The 18,988-nt window shown below is 46.3% G+C and overlaps 1 protein-coding gene across 1 annotated transcript; it reads left to right on the top strand.

The window, feature by feature from the left end:
* Window positions 1–11,869: 11,869 nt before the first annotated feature.
* Window positions 11,870–12,232, top strand: LOC310711228 (16 kDa beta-galactoside-binding lectin-like; the record flags this gene model as incomplete). Its single annotated transcript, XM_083512870.1, has 1 exon — window positions 11,870–12,232. One exon carries the CDS (start codon window positions 11,870–11,872, stop codon window positions 12,230–12,232), a length of 363 nt encoding a protein of 120 aa, XP_083368996.1.
* Window positions 12,233–18,988: the final 6,756 nt, after the last annotated feature.

Below are 18,988 nucleotides of genomic sequence, written 5' to 3'. Positions count from 1 at the left end.
CCGCTAGGGATGATGGGAGTTGTAGTCCAGCAATATCTGGGGAACCAAGGTTGAGAGAGGCTGCCTCACAGGGTCGCCATGCCGATTCAGAAAGCGCAGGGCAGGGTTGCCAGCTGTCCTGTGTAGCGTTTGGGGCTTTTAAGTTCAGGGAGGAAGAGGTATATTAAGTTCATACAGGGTTTCCCAAACTTGGATCTCCAGCTGCTGTTGGACTACAACTCCCATCCTTCCTAGCTAGCAGGACCAGGGATGATGGGTGTTGTAGTCCCAAAACAGCTGGAGACCCAGCTTTGGGAAATCCTAGTTTGGAAGGTCGTGGGCAATGTGGACAAAGCCTTTAAATTCAAAGCATAGGCTTTTCCACTGATTGATGGTCCGTTCTCAACCCATTAGTCTGCTGTACACATGATCATGTTATACTGTTTACCATGAGTGTAGCCAGGGGAGGGCAATAAATTAAAAATACTTAACTAATAGTAGAAATAATCAGAATTATTGAAATTGAAATGCTTGATGTAGTCACTTGTGGCACATTCTAGCAACACAACTGGCAACCCGATTGAGTGATAGGGATAGCTTCTGACCAAACGTGCTGCAGGTAGCTTGGTTCTGAACAGGGCAGGTGGGTGTTCTGCCCCCCCCCAACTTAAATCCACCCTATGCCCATGCTGTCTACTTGCAAATAACCTCTCTGCTGGAGAAAGCAAGCACTGAGTTACACACGAAGTGTAGTGTAAGAATTTCTTTGGCCACTGTAACAGGGATAATACCGCTAGGGTGCATAGAACCAACATGTCCAAAACATCCTGGAAGAAAAAAACCAGGCACCGTTTTTCAGGTAATCTCCCCATCTTGTTGTCCTTCAGATGTTTTTGAGTACAGCTCTGATCAAGAACCAGAGAGAAGATTGGTTTGTTGTAACAGGAGTGAGACTAGCTTCCCTGGGCTCACACATACTTACCTCTTCTCCAAAGAAGCTGGGAAATAAGAAGTTCTCTGCAAAAAGTTGGGAAGCTTTGTCTTCCAGTTTTGCTTAACCCCAGTTTAGCTAAGCAATCATTCTCACACTAAAGGTGTGGAAATAAATAGTCTCTGCCCACCTGCCACAGTGTCCCTGCTCATAGGATGCTAGAGCATGTGTTAGGGATTGCACATTCAGTCTGTGTGAGGTATTGGCCAGACCTCAAGGGCCTCACAATTCCCCTACATGAACAATAGAGTCTGCCTGGGGACATGCTAAATACTCTTTCTGCATCAGCACATTACAGAGGAAAGTTGACTGTTTGTGGGCAAGCTGTCTTTGAAGGAAGCTTGTCTGCTTTACATTTCACTGAGGAAACGCTGATAAGATGCCAAAGCAGCTTGCGGTTTTCTGGAACAGAACTTGAAAGCATGTCTACACTTGAGAGGCGCTTCATTTGTGGACACAGAGGGCAAAGAGTGCTCCACCCACTGAAAAAACTTTCCAAGCACTGACAAGCAAGATACACACCCCTTCTTCCTCTGAGGAGCAACAAGGTTGGCTCCCCAGAACCTCCTCCTCAATGCAGGAAAAGAAGCTACCTACTCATAAAACCTGACCTTACACAACAGTCCTCTTTCCCTTGCCCTGCTGCGATCAAACACCCATAAATATCGTCCATCTCTCAAATCTCCATCCCCTCCAAGCATAAACTACAGCTCCCTTACAGAGACTTGAAGGAGATCAACAGACCCACAACCTCTTGGTTGGTTTCTGAATGTCTGGTGTAGATTTTCAATTTCCTTGTTCTGTATGGGACAATGACAATAAAGATTATCATATCGTATTGTAACCCTTCCTGAAATATTGCTGCGTGCACACCTCAAAAACACATTATTTTGCCCAAAGAATTCAGGGAAGGGTGCTGGGGTTTCTAATAATAATAATAATAATTATTATTATTATTATTTATTATTTATACCCCACCCATCTGGCTGAGTTTCCCCAGCCACTCTGGACGGCTTCCAATCAAGTGTTAAAAACAATACAGCATTAAATATTAAAAACTTCCCTAAACAGGGCTGCCTTTTATAGAGAAGATAGCTGCTTATTTCCTTCACATCGGAATGGAGGGCGTTCCACAGGGTGGGTGCCACTACCGAGAAGGCCCTCTGTCTGGTTCACTGTAACCTCACTTCTTGCAATGAGGGAACCGCCAGAAGGCCCTCGGCGCTGGACCTCAGTGTCCGGGCTGAACGATGGGGGTGGAGATGCTCCTTCAGGTATACAGGACCAGAATTTTAGCCTTGGGAGGGGTAAATTACAGTTCTTTGGATTCTTGAAAGGCAAGATGGGTGGGTAGCATAATGTGGCTTCAGTGTTGGGGAGTGATGCCAAAGGGAACTTAGCTTTGCTGTATTTTCTCAGATGAGGGAAAGAGAAAATGTGGCTCAAATTTCTGCCATCTGATCTAGCATGAACACAGCTACTCAAAGGCAATCAAATTCAAATCCTTAGCTATTCATGTGCAGATGAACTTGCTTGCCACAGGCTTGGAAAGCCTCAGCATGTCACAAAAAGGGTATAAAGAGATGAACAGGGCCTAAATCAGGGGTCAGCAACCTTTTTCAGCTGTGGGCCAGTCCACGGTCCCTCAGACCATGTGGTGGGCTGGACTATATTTTGGGGGGGAAATAGGAACAAATTCCTATGCCCCACAAATAATGCAGAGGTGCATTTTAAATAAAAGCACACATTCTACTCATGGAAAAACACGCTGATTCCCAGACTGTCCGCGGGCTGGATTGAGAAGGCGACTGAGCCACATCCAGCCCCTGGGCCTTAGGTTGCCTACCCCTGGCCTAAATAGAAGTAAGCCCCCACCCTTTGAACTTTACTGGAAAGCACAGCCCTTCCCCATTTCACACCATGAATCTGAAATGCTTCTATTCTTTGTTTAGATCTTAATCTTTCATTTACCATAACACAAGGTGCTCTTTTTGTACTTCTAATGGGACACCTTACACCAGTGTTTTCCAAACTTTGGAAACTCAAAAGACACACAAAGTTGTTTTTTCCTGGATTAAAACTGGGGGTAGGCTTCACTTGTATGCTCAGATTCTCCCCCTCCCTTCTCTTTCCCCTGTCAGGGAAAAAGGTGGAGTTTAAATTAATAATTATAGGTATAAATATACTGTGCTTTCTGGCCAATGTTGATGCTTCTGGGATCCTCCCTTGAGATGACATCAATGCCCATATATGGAGAGGGATATAGAAACATAAAAAGAGCCTGCTGGATCTTGCCAGTGACTCATCTAGTCCAGCATCCTATTCTCACAGTGGCCTGTGGGAGACCAGCAAATTGGGAATCAGGCACAAGATTCCAGCAACTGGTAGGCAGAAGCATTGCTGCATCCAAATGTGGAAGCAGAGCATAGAGCCATCATAGTGCATGGGGCCTCCAAGAGCATCCACAGGGCAGATGCTTCTAATTTGGGGAATCACTGCCTTCCACAGACAAAACCATTTGCTTGTGCAGACTCTCAGCCCAGCAGAGCCAATCAATGGAAAGAAAATGGAAACCACTTTAGTTCATGCTACAAAACGGGAGTGTGAAGAGAAATAACAGTTTCATGAACACACAATTGCTCTTGTTGGAATGGCTACTACCACTTACCTCTTGCAATATAATCATCATTATTTGTAAAATGCCCACATCTTCAGGACTTTACGGACATTCTCTCGCAGTAAACCTTACAACAACCTTGCAAGCTAAGTCAGTAATTATCCCTGTATAGGAGGAGGGAAGCTGAAGCAAGGAGACTGCAGCTTGCCTAAAGTTACCTAGTGTGCTCATGGCAGGAATCGTAGTGCAGACTTTACCGTGCATTCCTAGACATGTCTACTCCATAGCTGTCAAGTGTCCCTTATTTGAAGGGGACAGTCCCTTATTCCAGCGCCATGTCCCGCTGCTGTCCCTTATTGATGGATGTCCCTTAAATGTCCCTTAAATGATGTCCCCTAAATTTCAAAGGAAGCAGCTCCTCTCCTCTCCCTCTCTGCCGGCCAGGGAGGAAGGAGGCTCCAACTGTGTTGCTTGGCTGTGTTGCTCACCCAATAAGAAGTTTAAGAACGACTGGGGGTGGAGCTTGCATGCCTTGTGTGTGGCTAGTTAATGCAAGCTGAGGGGTTTTTTTTGCATGCTGGACACCATTTTGTTGCACGTGCTGCTGCAAACTTTGCAGTGCAAAGCCAGGCCAGCGAGCCATCTTAAGTTGAGGCTGCATAGGCCTTGTGGTGCATGTGATTCAGATTCTATTCAGTTGAACCTCTGGTTACGAAGTTGATTGGACAGTGTTCTCGAAGCTACCCAGCATGAGTTTGACCAGACTGCAGGAGGACAGGAAGACTGGAGTGCCTGGAACAGGTGAGGCTGCAGGTCCCTTATTTTGGCTGCTGGTCCCTTATTTTCAAATCTGTAAGTTGACAGCTGTGGTCTACTCAAAAGTAAGTCCCACCAATTTCAAAGGGGCTCGCTCCCAGGTAAATCAGAATAGGCTGGACTAACTGACTGTCAGCCCAGGAAGTATTTAAAAGCCTCTCAATCACTGCATTCTAAAAGCTTGTTGGTAATATACGACCTGCTCCTGTCTTATTTGGAGCACATTTGAGGCTTCTAATCCAAAGTCCAGCTACTAGCCAAGCCCATTTTTCTTTGAATTCATATGATTTGGCCGAATCACAGCCAGTGGCATTGTGGCTTCGGATTAGATGCAGATTTATTCATCAGCTGTTGCAGCCGTAACAACAAAACCTCATATGCATCAGAAACTTTGGACAACGGATACTGTGTTCAGCTCACGGTATCACAGCCCTAAGGTTCAAGAAAACGTAATCACAGCAAGCACCACCTATCCAGCATCAAAGCCACTGGCATTAAGAATGAGTAGCAACCTCTCTTTAAAAATGTAGTTAGTCTAAGCTTCATCCTCCTTAGACTTCTGTAGCAGTGACATAAAGACCTACATGTCTTTTGAAGCAGAATTTATTTATATGAAATGTGTGTGTATATATGGTGGGGTTGGTACCTCTGGTGAGGGACACATCATGCTCCTTCTGGGGTAGTGTACCTTTGGTTCCTACCCTGTCTTCAGCTCTCAGCTATGGCTCCGAGAAGCTGTCACCGTGTGAAAGTGGCCACATCCTGGGAATGGATTTGACTGGCCGTCTAAACCAGAGGTGAGAGTGGCTGATAGTTCTCAACCCCTGAGTGAAGTAAGGGCTTCTCCTACATATGAAAACAGGCTCCGGCGGATTGAGCGGACAAGACCAATGCTGGGTTGCAAAAGTCAAGAAGGCGGTTTCTGCAAATGCCGTAGAGGGAAATGAGGGTCAGATGGGGCTCGTCCAACTGGGAAAGGAGCCCATATAGGAGAAGGAAAACTCTGATCCTAGATCTATATACTTCAGGAGTAAATGCTGAGGAAGAAGCCACACCCACTGCCTTGCGGGACATCTTCAGGAGAAGAAAAGGCTAAGGAGTAAACCCTACACAAATCTGGTGTGGAGTCCCTAAGGTGGTTGGGTGGCGCCTTGTACGCCTCCTTTTGGCAACTCCTGCAGCCAAGCTGGGGCCAAACATATCTCTCTGCTGTCCTTTGGCCCAGATCAGTGAGGCCAAGAGGGGGGTCTTGTCATTTGGGCAGCCCAGGACCTCCAGACACACTGCCCAGGCTTGCATCCCAGAGAGGTGACTTCATTGCTGCTAACGCAAGGAAAGCACTGCCGAAAGGGTTCCTGGTCTCTGCAGCCACAAGAGGTGCTGCGATTCTCCAGTTGCTTGACTCTTTGAAAGTTTTAAATTATTGCTGTTCATTTTATATTGATAATTTTATTGCTTTATCTTTTTTGGAAACTGAAATATACTCAGAGTCGAGAGTGGATTTCATGCTATTTATTCAGCTCATAGTGGTGAGGAGGAATGAAAGTCCCCTCAAAGTATCTGCTTTATATACATTATTTACACAATGGGCTGCACGTGATTGGCTAATTCCGGAATTCTCCTGTAGGCCAATCAGGTTGTGGATTCACTTCCATCTGGAGCAGGATTGGGTGGCTCCTGCAGACCAATCAGACTGCTGCATTGTTCTAGGACCAATCAGACTGCTGCATTCTGGATCCTATTGTTCTAGGACCAATCAGACTGCTGCATTTTGGATCCTATTCAACTCAGTACATAACAGAAACTGCTTTGGGGAGGTTTTTTCACACTCCTGCAGTGTGTAAATGTTCCTAATAAATAGTTGTGTTAGCCCCAGGGTTACTGATAGCACAGCAGGATCCCTCCTCTCTCTTCCATGCACCCACCTTGCCAAATCTGCTCCAAAGAGTTGGCGCAAACTTGGAACAGGTTTAGGGCGTGTGCAGGGGAGGAGAGGTGGGGAACATTCAGGTGGAGAACGCAATAGCACTCCCCAATGCAATGAAGGTACCAGACCCTCCCTGGGTCCATTCTGAAAGTTCTTCAGGCTACCTCTCCCTCTGTTTACCTTAGAAAACTCCAAATCGTAGGTTGCTGGCTTGTTTTGCGGGCCCTGCCCTTTTAAAGGGGGTGTTTGGAAGTGGGGTTGACAATGCAGGCTAATGGCAGCCAGTGACTCACTCACTTTCCCTGCCTCTTATCTGTGTGCAAAGTTCACACTTCTTTAATTCATCTTTCAGGTTAGTAGAACCTCTTGACGAAAAGGCATTGCTTATGCAAGATAATTACTCATCTGGGGAGGGCAAAAGGTCAGGAGAACCCCAGGCAGGAAATGCAGTCAGGGGAGGGGCGGGGCAGAAGTTATGGGGAAAGTGCCTGGTGCGAATTTTGCCCAGGCATTCAAATTTCACAGTCAACTTGAAGCCAAAAGTGACTGCGTTTGTGCACCTATCCAAATCAGCCTCAAATGGAAGACAACTGGGCTTGGCTCTTACGGCTCGATATTTCTCCCCAACAACCGCTGCTTCAGGCTGCCAATCGCTTCCTTTCTCTATAGTCCCTTCAAATTAGAACTGTGCCTGCTGTCCCTTCTCCCAGTCCCTTGGACATTCATCTGAAAGTTTGCACAAGAATATAGGAAGCTGCCTTACAGCATGTCAAGACCACTGGTCCAACCAGCTGAGTATCAGCTGGTAGCAGCTCTCCATGGTTTCAAGTCTCTCCTAGACCTAGCTGGAGATGCTGTGGGGGGTTGAATTTGGGACGTCCTTCTTGCAACGCAGATGCCCTGCCACTGAGCCATGGACCTTAGCTGTGTGTATATAAGTGTGTATATAAGTGGCTTTTGTTCACAACCAGGAACTGTGCAAATGAATATGTGTGAGGTTCATTCAGGTCTGTAAAATGTAGCCCTGTGAGGGAAATACAGGTTTCCTAAGAACTCTCCAAGGGACGCAGGTGGCGCTGTGGGTTAAAGCCACAGAGCCTAGGACTTGCCAATCAGAAGGTCGGCGGTTCGAATCCCCACGACGGGGTGAGCTCCCGTTGCTCGGTCCCTGCTCCTGCCAACCTAGCAGTTCGAAAGCACGTCAAAGTGCAAGTAGATAAATAGGTACCGCTCCAGCGGGAAGGCAAACGGCGTTTCCGTGCGATGCTCTGGTTGGCCAGAAGTGGCTTAGTCATGCTGGCCACATGAACCAGAAGCTTTATTGGCTCCCTTGGCCAATAAAGCGAGATGAGCGCTGCAACCCTAGAGTCTGGACCTAATGGTCAGGGGTCCCTTTACCTTTAAGAACTCTCCACCCCCTTAGCAAACTACAGCTCCCAGAATCCTTTGTGGGGGGAGCCTTGAGTGTTTAAAGTGGTATCACAGCTCGTATGGTGACCAGAGTCAGATCAACAGTCCATTAGGGTATCCACAGCTTCAGACAGAAAGTCCTTCCCAGTCCTACCTGGAGACTCTGGGTGTTGAACCTAGGATATGTTGCATATAATATGGATATTAAATATATCCAATTAAAACCTGGCTGGGAATTTTCCCCGCTCCTCTCCTGCCCCCAAATCTGAACAGTGCCTCTAGATGGACAGCAACTGTCCACACAGGCTACAAATTCTGCCAGCGTAGCACGAGAAAAATGTACCCCAACTTCAGAAACACTAATTTACTCATTTCATAGTGACAGGCGGTCACTGACAGGAAAAACAGTGGCAGGGATGGAACAAGCATGCAAAAAAGGAGAGTCCTGCTGTTGACTTTCACACACTGCTCATAACCCCCCAGACACAGGAAACAACAAGTTGAAAGCAGTTTATGCAATCTGCTCACATGATGCTGGCGATAGGTCACCAGAAGCACTCACATCACTTAACGGAGACAGTTGACAAGTCACGGCATGCAGCCTAACCTTTGCCTCGCTGCAGTTAATTTTTAAATGAAGGCCACTGTGCACAAGCAACACAACAACACAACTGGCTGTTGTTCCAAGGGGAGAGTTCGTAGTTCAGAGACAGAACATCGGCTCCTCACACAGAAGGTCTCCCAGGTTCATTCCCCCAGCATCTTCAGGTAGAAAGACACCTGTCTAAAACTCTGGGGAACTCCTCTCTGTCATTACTGAGCTAGAGGGTCCGTGACCTGGCTTGGTATGTTCCTAAATGCCAGCCTGTCTTGAATACTTGCTGCAATCTCCCAGTATAACATTCTTGGAATTCATTAATAGACTGTCGCGTCCCCAACAAAAAAACCTGGTGTGCCCCATCTTATATTTCTGCATCTGGTTCTTCCTGTCTAAGTGCAGAACCTTACATTTGTCCCCACTGAAACTCTTTTGGTTAGTTTGGGGTTCAATAGGGACAAATACAGTGGTGCCTCGCAAGACGAAATTAATCCGTTCCGCGAGTCTCTTCGTCTTGCGGTTTTTTCATCTTGCGAAGCACGGCTATTAGCAGCTATTAGCGGCTTAGCGGCTATTAACGGCTTAGTGGCTATTAGTGGCTTAGTGGCTTTAAGAAAAAGGAAACAAACTCGCAAGAACTCGCAAGACGTTTCGTCTTGCGAAGCAAGCCCATAGGGAAATTCGTCTTGCGGAACAACTCAAAAAACGGAAAACTCTTTTGTCTAGCGAGTTTTTCGTCTTGCGAGGCATTCGTCTTGCAGGGCACCACTGTATTTATATATTGTATTTCTCTTTTCTTTTTTCTTTTTGCTGTAAGTTGCTTGGAGACCTTTGAGCGACAAACAACTATTAAGTCTAATACAGTGTACCTTGGTACTCGAACACCTTGTGACTCGAATCTTTTGGCTCCCAAATGCTGCAAACCCGGAAGTGAATGTTCCAGTTTGCAAACTTTTTTGGGAAGTCGAATGTCTGATGCGGCTTCCGCGGCTTCCAGTTGAGTGCAGGAAGCTCCTGCAGCCAATCAGAAGCTGCCCCTTGGTTTTCGAACATTTTTGGAAGTCGAATGGACTTCTGTAATGGATTCCGTTCAAGAACCAAGGTATGACTATATATGAAAGTGAAGTAAAATAAATACTGCCTCAGGTACCTCAGGTTACATATGCTTCAGGTTACATACGCTTCAGGTGACAGACTCCGCTAACCCAGAAATAGTACCTCAGCTTAAGAACTTTGCTTCAGGATGAGAACATAAATCGTGCTCCGGCAGCGCGGCAGCAACAGGAGGCCCCATTAGCTAAAGTGGTGCTTCAGGTTAAGAACAGTTTCAGGTTAAGAACGGACCTCCGGAACGAATTAAGTACTTAACCCGAGGTACCACTGTACCCCAGATAGACCTGTCATTCACTAATTTGTCTTAACCCCCATTTAAAGGTGCCTGCCCCGTGGCCATAGCCACATCCGACAACTTTTAGAAACGAGTGGCGCCTTGTGTAATGAAGAGCTTTCTGATACAGCTGGCCAAGTTCTGCATTTCTAAACATTGAGCTGTTTATTATTGTCCCAGCTGCGTGTGACATTGTTTGACTTGGAACTTTTAAAACGTCATTTCAGTACTAGGCAACAACTCTTTTTTTAATTCTTCTCACAGGCCTTTAAAATCTGATCCTACTGCCCCTTGGAATGGAAGCTCAACCTCTCCCCTGCAAAGTCCACAAAAAGCAAAAACACACAAACACACACATGTGTGTGTGCATCCGCCCCCACCCTTATTTTATTTGTTTCATAAAATTTGTATACCGGTATTGCTTGGTTGCATAAAACCTCAAAGTGGTTTGCAAAGGGATAAAACAATAAAACCAAGGAGAAGAAAAATTACAACCCTGCATAAAAACACACAAAAGTTAAAACACTGAAACAGATTAAAATTACCTCGACTTCCTAAGCATCTGGGTAGACTTGTCGGAACTAAAAGGTTCTTGCAGACACCAAAAAGATTACAGTGAAGGTGCCTGCTTGATCTCAAGAGGCAAAGGGTTCTAAAGTGCAGGCGCTGCTACACTAAATAATTTGTTGTTGTTTAGTTGCTTAGTCGTGTCCGACTCTTCGTGACCCCATGGACCAGCGCACGCCAGGCACTCCTGTCTTCCACTGCCTCCCGCAGTTTGGTCAAACTCATGCTGGTAGCTTCGAGAACACTGTCCAACCATCTTGTCCTCGGTCGTCCCCTTCTCCTTGTGCCCTCCATCTTCCCCAACATCATGGTATTTTCCAGGGAGTCTTCTCTTCTCATGAGGTGGCCAAAGGATTGGAGCCTCAATTTCACGATCTGTCCTTCCAATGAGCACTCAGGGCTGATTTCCTTCAGAATGGATACGTTTGATCTTCTTGCAGTCCATGGGACTCTCAAGAGTCTCCTCCAGCACCATAACTCAAAAGCATCTAACACTAAATAATAGGGTTCTTAAAAATGCAGGTATTATGGGGCACCTGTAGTAGGGCCAGTTCTACTGATTGAATAGGTCAATTGGCACATGTGAGGTAAGGTGATCTCATAGGTACACTGGTCCCAAGTTGCTAAGGGCTTTATAAACTAATCGTAGCACCTTGAACCTAAGGTTGCTATATGTCCAATTCCAATGGCAAAATTACCATGAGGGAAATTTCAAAAAATCAGCAATACGTCCAGGTTTTTGCAAACAGAACCAGGAAGCTCTATTGAACCTGGTCCAGTTGCAAATCAGCAACCAGTGCAGATCTCTGAGCGCAGATGTCGTATGCCAACAAGGCCCCACTCCTGTCAGCAATCGTGCTGCAGCATTTTGAACTAATTACAGCTTCCAGGTCAAGCGCGAAGGAAACCCTACATAGAGCACGTTGCAGGAATGAGCTTGCTACTGACTCGCCCTGCCCAAGGTAAGCAGTAATGGGGGTTCTTGCTTCTCTGTGTTGAATTGAACTGAAGCAACAGGAGGAAGAGATTGGAAAAAGTCTTGCCCTCGCGGGCATGTGTGGCCAAATGCAAAGGAAGGCTTTAGGCTGGGCTGGGAGGCTGGATCAGATGTCCCCCACCCTATATGGGGCACTTTGGCAGGTGAGCAGGTCTACTCACCCATCAATCACCTGCTGTCAACCATTTATTTTATGATTTATTGCATTTATATGCCCCCTTTCTCCTCCAAGAGGCTCAAGGTGGGGTACATGGTTCTCCCCATTTCATCCTCACAACAGCTTTGTGAGGTAGGTCAGGCTAAGAGATGGTGACTGGCCCAAGGTCACCCAATGAGCTTCATGGCTGGATGGGGATTCGCACTCTGATCTCCCAGCACTCTAACCATTACTCCACATGGGCTCTTAACATCAGGTAAAGTGTGAGAGGTTGGACGGAATAAAGTTTTGATTACTAGCTGGACCCTTGGAAGAGATTGCCAGGCAGCCCCACCCACCAAGTCTGCTTGGTGGCCCCTGGGCTCACCTTATTTCCAGGACAAAGACTGGAGTGCCACTGAGTTTCAAGTCCTGCATGGAGACATGGTCCAGTTAAAAGGAAGGATCCTGCCAGATGCCAAAGAATTTGTTGTGAAAGTGGGCCAAGACCCTGAGAACCTCGTTCTTCACTTCAACCCGCACTTTGACCCCCAGAAGTGTCGGAACACCATTGTGTGCAACTCCAAGGAAAATGGGCTGTTGGGGGAAGAGGAGGAGAGCAAGCTCTCTTTCGAGCAAGGCAGCAGAGTTCAGCTTTCTTTCACATTCCTTACTTCTGAGATCAAGGTGCTCATGGATGATGACCACGCGATCTCCTTCCCCAACTGGCTGGGCCTGAGGGTCCTCGAATACATGGCGGTGGAAAGAGGCTTCAAAATCAGAGCCCTCAGATTCCTTGAATCTTGATTTCCCGTAGTCCTGTAACATGTCCGAATAAATTCAACTTGTTGTTGTTTTTTTAAATCAGGTAAAGTGTTTGTTTATCAAGACCGGCTTGAATTCAATTTTGGCTCCATTCCTGAACTCCAGTCTGGAGGTGGTGATTGGAACAGTTTTACCTCGGAATACCATCTGCTGAGAAGCTGTTGCCTTCCAATGCCTAGCAGCCAACAGAATAGAAAGCAATGCATGCTTATTTCGTTTGCAAATGCGCTCATGGGCCTGGGAGGCTGGTCATTTAGGGCAAGGTGAGGCAGAGCCCTGTTAACATCCTTACAGATCAATTGCTTAAGTGTCTGCAGGGTATCTTTGCAAGGGAGGAGGATGGTGGAGAAAACCAGAACTAGTTGTCCCAGCCTCCAGGGACCTCTTTGGCTGCCTCATCTGCTCCACCACGGTCCAAAACTTTAACCAACCGCTGCTACATTGCATCTCCCTTGGTGTCCTCGTGAGCATTGCCTGCCTACAACTTACTTGTGATGAAACCCAAGTAGCAGCAAACCCTTGGTTTTACAAAATGCAATAAATTAAAAGTCAGCAGAACTAAGGAAACAAGGCCTGCAGCTTAACCAACACTGCGATCAGAAAGCTGAACTGTATGATAGACTGCAAGCCAGCAGGAACAAACTCCTGACGTAATCTGGTGTTTATCAAGGGGGCAATAAAGTAAGCAAATAAGAGTTTCCTCCAACTGGATGACCGGCTGGAGGAAATGCAAAGTTTCACAATAGTTGCTTTGTCAGCACCGGAGTCCGGACCAGGCTTTGACTTCTATCCTATATCCTTCCCAATAGAACATTGTATGAGTGTGCATCCTTACGGGCGTTTTAATTACAGGTGTTAATGGTTTAATGGGATTGCTCACGGTGCATTTTAATGGTGGATGTTCATATTTCAGTGCTTGTACCACTGATTTTCATACTTGTGAACCACTTCAAAGCCTATTTTGGAGAGAAATGGTCCTGGGAACTGCGAGAAGTGAGTGTGTTCTTATGCTCATGGGTTTCCCAAGCATAACTGTGAGAACAGGATGCTGGTTAGATAGGCAGCCGGCTTGATCAAGTAGGCTTTTCTCGTGTTCTCAACATTGAGCCAGTGTGGTGTAGTGGTTAAGAGCGGTAGTCTCGTAATCTGGGGAACCGGGTTCGCGTCTCCGCTCCTCCACATGCAGCTGCTGGGTGACCTTGGGCCAGTCACACTTCTTTGAAGTCTCTCAGCCCCACTCACCTCACAGAGTGTTTGTTGTGGGGGAGGAAGGGAAAGGAGAATGTTAGCCGCTTTGAGACTCCTTAAAGGGAGTGAAAGGCGGGATATCAAATCCAAACTCTTCTTCTTCTTCCTCTTATAGCATGTCGATCAATATATCTTGAATCTGAGGTGTGTGTCTCTGTGTGTTAAACTTTAGAGCATCATATTTCCATACAAACAAACCTGCAGCTGCTAACCTCCATAAATGCAAACTCTCATTTAGTAGCCTAGCCAGACGCAAAACAGGCTGAGGTGGGGGAGCTGCTTCCTTCAGCCCCCACCCCCAGGCAGGTGTAATATATGATATTACAAGCTTGTAGTAGCCACTAGCCAATAAGAGCCCTCCAGCAAAATCCTGTAGAGAAGAGTGTGCTGCATGTGCAGACTGTGTGCTTGCAAACTATGGGTGCTAGATCATTGGTTTAATGTACTCCCAGAAGGAATCTACATGCAGCTAGTAATTGCATTGTGGGCGTGGGCATCATCTCTAGCACGATTAGCATAATGGTTAATCTAGGCAAAAGTGTGACTCGTGAAACAGGTCCATTCGGGCTATCAGGCTGCAGTTTGAATCTTAAGAGAGATGCAGTTAGCTTCATTGACACAAGTTTTCCCCCATTCATGATTCATATATTTTCTCTGGTTGTGCCCTACTGTTCTGCTTTGGCATCAAACCACTCAGTCTAAGCCAACTCACTTCCCTTTTGTATCACGGCCTCCATCTAAATGTCGTCTTGCAAGCTAAGTGAGACAGACAGAGGGGCCCATTTCACAATAGCTCTTAGCAAACCAGTGAAATTTCCTGTGAACCAGAAGTCTGTAGTTCTAACTTTGTTACTTGGGTATGGAGAATGTGAAGACCTCACATACAGTTACAGATAGGTAGCCGTGTTGGTCTGCCATAGTCAAAATAAAAAAATTCCTTCCAGTAGCACCTTAAAGACCAACTAAGTTAGTTCTTGGTATGAGCTTTCGTGTGCATGCACACTTCTTCAGATACACTGAATATCATACCAAGAACTAACTTAGTTGGTCTTTAAGGTGCTACTGGAAGGAATTTTTTTTATTTTGACTATGGCAGACCAACACAGCTAACTATCTGTAACTGGAACCATGGAAGGCACCACATTGAGCCGCATGAAATGGAAGTCCATCAGTGTATCTGAAGAAGTGTGCATGCACACGAAAGCTCATACCAAGAACTAACTTAGTTGGTCTTTAAGGTGCTACTGGAAGGATTTTTTTTATTAAGACCTCACATGTTGTTGGATTGCAACTGCCATCATAGGAACGTAGGTGTCAGGCCAGTGGTCCACTGAGCTCAGTATTGTTGCAGGCCACCGCAATCTCTGAGCAGTGCAAGATTCCAGGGGTACCAGAAACATACCCAGAGTTCAGTTTCCTTGGAATGAGGCACAGCGGAAACTGCAGTGTCTTTATGATCTATGGTTTATTTACACATTTATACAGCCTGAGCCTACGATGGAGGGGCTCACAGCATTAACACTCCAAAAGGTATTGCTATTACTGTTGTTAGCTGCTCTGAGCCCGGCTTTGGCTGGGGAGGGCGGGATATAAATTTATTATTATTATTATTATTATTATTATTATTATTATTATTATTATTATTATTCTCCCATAGTCACAGCCTTGGATTCAAGCAGAATTCAGGCATGGCACTCACTCTCTGGCATTTCCTGCTTCTAGCCCAGCTCTCACATATGAGCCACAGAAGCAACAACTAAATATTTTATCATTCAAGCAGCACCCTCTGGCACAAATCAGTGGCCTCTCGGTCCCTGCCACCCCCACAGGCACGCTTGGTGGGGATGTGGAAGAGGGCCTTCTCTGTGGTGGCTGCTCCCAGACTTTGGAACTCCCTCCCTAGGGAAGCCAGACTGGCTCCCTCCTTGCTGTCCTGTTTTATTCCAACTGGGAACTAATTGTTTTTTTAGGGAAAGGGCTGTAATAGTGTTGTGCCGTTTCCATCGTCTGCCTTTTAATAGATTTGATAGACCCAAAGGTTCATCCAGTCCAACCCCCTGCATGCAGGAATCTCAGCTAAAGCATCCATGACAGATGGCCATCCAATCTCTGCTTAAAAACCTCCAAGGAGAGTGAGTCCACAACCTTCCAAGGGAGTCCATTCCACTGCCGAACAGCTCTTACTGTTAGAAAGTCCTTCCAGATGTTTAGTTGGAATCTCCTTTCTTGTAACTTTGATCCAGTGGTCCAGAGCAGGAGAAAACAAGCTTGCTCTATCTTCCACATGACAGCCCTTGAGATATTTGAAGATGGCTATTATATTGTTTTAATTCTGTTCGATTTTAATTACTTTCTAATGATCATTTAGGGATGCTGGTGGCGCTGTGGTCTAAACCCCAGAGCCTAGGGCTTACCGATCAGAAGGTCGGTGGTTCGAATCCCCGCGACGGGGTGAGCTCCCATTGCTTGGTCCCTGCTCCTGCCCACCTAGCAGTTCGAAAGCACACCAGTGCAAGTAGATAAATAGGTACCGCTCTGGCAGGAAGGTAAACGGCGTTTCCATGCACTGCTCTGGTTCGCCAGAAGTGGCTTGGTCATGCTGGCCACATGACCCGGAAGCTGTACAGCGGCTCCCTTGGCCAGTAAAGCGAGATGAGCACCGCAACCCCAGAGTCGGCCATGACTGGACCTAATGGTCAGGGGTCCCTTTACCTTTAAGAACTCTCCAACCCCTTAGCAAACTACAGCTCCCAGAATCCTTTGTGGGGGGGGAGCCTTGAGTGTTTAAAGCGAGATGAACACCGCAACCCCAGAGTCGTCCACGACTGGACCTAACGGTCAGGGGTCCCTTTACCTTTAATGATCATTTACGAAGAGTCAGACACGACTAAACGACTAAACAACAAAGCTTTTTTTAAAAAATTGTGCTGCTTTAATTTGTGTGAGCCGCCTTGAGTCCTGGTCCAGGGAAGAGGAGGGAGATAAATAAATGTAATGATAATGTACTAAAATGATCTCCCTGCACAAGCACTGCTTGGCAGAGGCACAGTCTTCTAGGGTTGCCAGCTTCTCAACCTGCCTCTGCTGCTGTGCCCTTACTGAACTGCAGGTTGACCATCATCAAGTGATGGGGGACCAGCTTCTCCAGGCTTGGGGATGAAATGTCACCACCTGCCAATTTGGGCAGACGCCCCAGCCTCTGCTAAATGTATAGCAGCTGGGCCAGGTAGACAGGCAGGTAGCCTTAGTGGAAAGAAACACCTGTAGGTACCCAGTGTGAGTGTGAGAACTCTGCTACCCCTGAGAATAAACAGTGTGATGGGCATGTTTTCATCCCTTGGGGTGCTGATATTAAAAACCTAACCCTGAGCATTCACGGCGCCCTTATGTAACCTGCTAAAAGTAAATGATTTTTCTTTTATAGAACAAACACAACAAAAAAACCCCAAGATGTCTATAAAAAGAAGCATTTAAAACCCTACAGGTGTATTCACTAGAGGTTTTTTAGACACAGCACTGCAGTGGCTTAACAGTTCCCTTAGTAACACACAATTCAATTTACTACAAGGCAGCCACATGATCTCATTAAAAAACAAACCCAGTTGTGGCTACTCTTTATTTATAGTCATTTTAATGAGCGCTCGGTAGGAGAGGTTATTTTAGGATACTCACGGCCTGGATTTCCTGAATGCTGGCAGTTATGTAACGCTGAATGGAAAGAGAATTGGAGGGTGGCGATGGAGACGCACAGTGGGTTTCAATTCCAAAGGCACAGTATTAATAGCACCTCTGATTTTCGAAGGAACAATTTACGTGCCAAAAGTGTGATATGGAAATATTATCAGGTGTTTTACTGCGCCCATCAAAATTAAGATACCTACCTCCCTGTAAAAAAAAAAAAGAAGCTATTTATACAAGTTTTTCATCATATTTATGCAAGAATCTGTTCAAAAGCAAACACAGATTGACTTGCATATTTGACATCTTGCGCCTTTTGGAACATTACACACTTGTGTGTACAGTGATGTCAGCCTCACTTCCCCCCTTTCCCCTCTCCCTTAATCGTCTTACCAGAAATGTTTCTGTTTGTGCAGTAAATCCAGCTCCTAAAACTGTTTGCGATCTCAGCGTTATGTAACCTCAGCAGATGGGCTCTGAGCAATTTTTATATATGTATGTCAATTCATATTACAATCTAAACAGGCTGCAATCATTTATCAGCTCATTTGTGGTGTGGAACCAAAACAGACTCCGGGCCTGTAAGCGGGTGTGCCTCACATTTCTCCCTGCATGGCACCACATCAACATGAATAAATTACTTTATTATTCGGCACAATATTTGGAATCAAAATGCAAAGATTGCCCTACCTTTCCATGCCCCGTACCCCAATAGTCATATCCACTCCCAAAAGCCCTACCAAAGTTTTCTTTCCCCCAGCCAAACTGACCTTCTCTCTTCCCTCAAGGCAGCTGTACTGACTTTCAACAGCACAGAACTAATCTCTTCATCCACAGTTTGTACGTTCGTCAGCTTTTTGTGACATTTCCCAAGTTAGCCAGTTGGATCCTTCCCTTCTACCCCAACAGAAACAAATGAACTTAATCAACAGCAACCTTCTCTAGTTTCATGAGCTTTTCAGTCATTTAATATAGTAGGTATCTGCTCAGTTGTCTCCACCTCCCCCGTTCATTTTTGTCAAAGTGAATTTTGCTGGCTCCTTTGCCAGGCCGCCAACAGATGCCAGTAGCAGTCAGCGGGGCAGTGGAGGTGGGGTGGTGTTGCTCTCCACCCTTCCAAACCTCAAGTTTGGAGGACTTGGGGAGGAGCTTGGCATGGGGTGCTCAGCACAGTGGAACTGCCAATCCAGTGCTCGTGCCACAGCATGCACCCTGCACTGAGCTCAGGAACCTGCAGCAATGCTTTGCCAACTCTGACCTGCCACAACATCAGCTGCTGCCTGATCCCTTTTTAAGAGGAGACGCATGGCATTAAAACCTGGGGCAGTCTTCTTGCAGCGCACCTGCTCCAGCACTGAGCTACGGTAAGAACATAAGAAGAGCCTTGCTGAGTCAGATCAAAGGCCTGCAGTGACCAAATGGATGCCTCTGGGATGCTCACAAACAGTGCAAGATCGATCGCTCTTTCCCACCGTTCTTCCCCAGCAGAGGAGACTTTGTCGTGGTGAGTGGGCTTGCACGTTCCTATGACCCTTGTGAGCAAAGCCGTCGGGAATCTCGTACTCCCAGCAGGGTCACTCAAGGCGATAAGGTCAAAGGGAAGGAGCTAGACAAAGAATGATCCAAGAAATCCTCAACGGCAGAACAGGCGGATGATAACAAGTGGTATGTTACAATGGCTGTGAAGGCGGATGAAGGCTGCAGCAGATAGTAATCTACTGGTTCATCATGACTACTTATGGCATCAGAACAGAGCCCTACTGCAAAGACTGTGTGTTGGTCAGCGTGCACTGATCTACACACATAAAACAA

This window comes from Podarcis liolepis (assembly GCF_965112155.1).
Source record: "Podarcis liolepis genome assembly, chromosome: 1".
NCBI lineage: Eukaryota > Metazoa > Chordata > Lepidosauria > Squamata > Lacertidae > Podarcis > Podarcis liolepis.
Note: the sequence above shows the minus strand (reverse complement) of the source record. Positions and strands in the feature narration are given on the sequence as shown.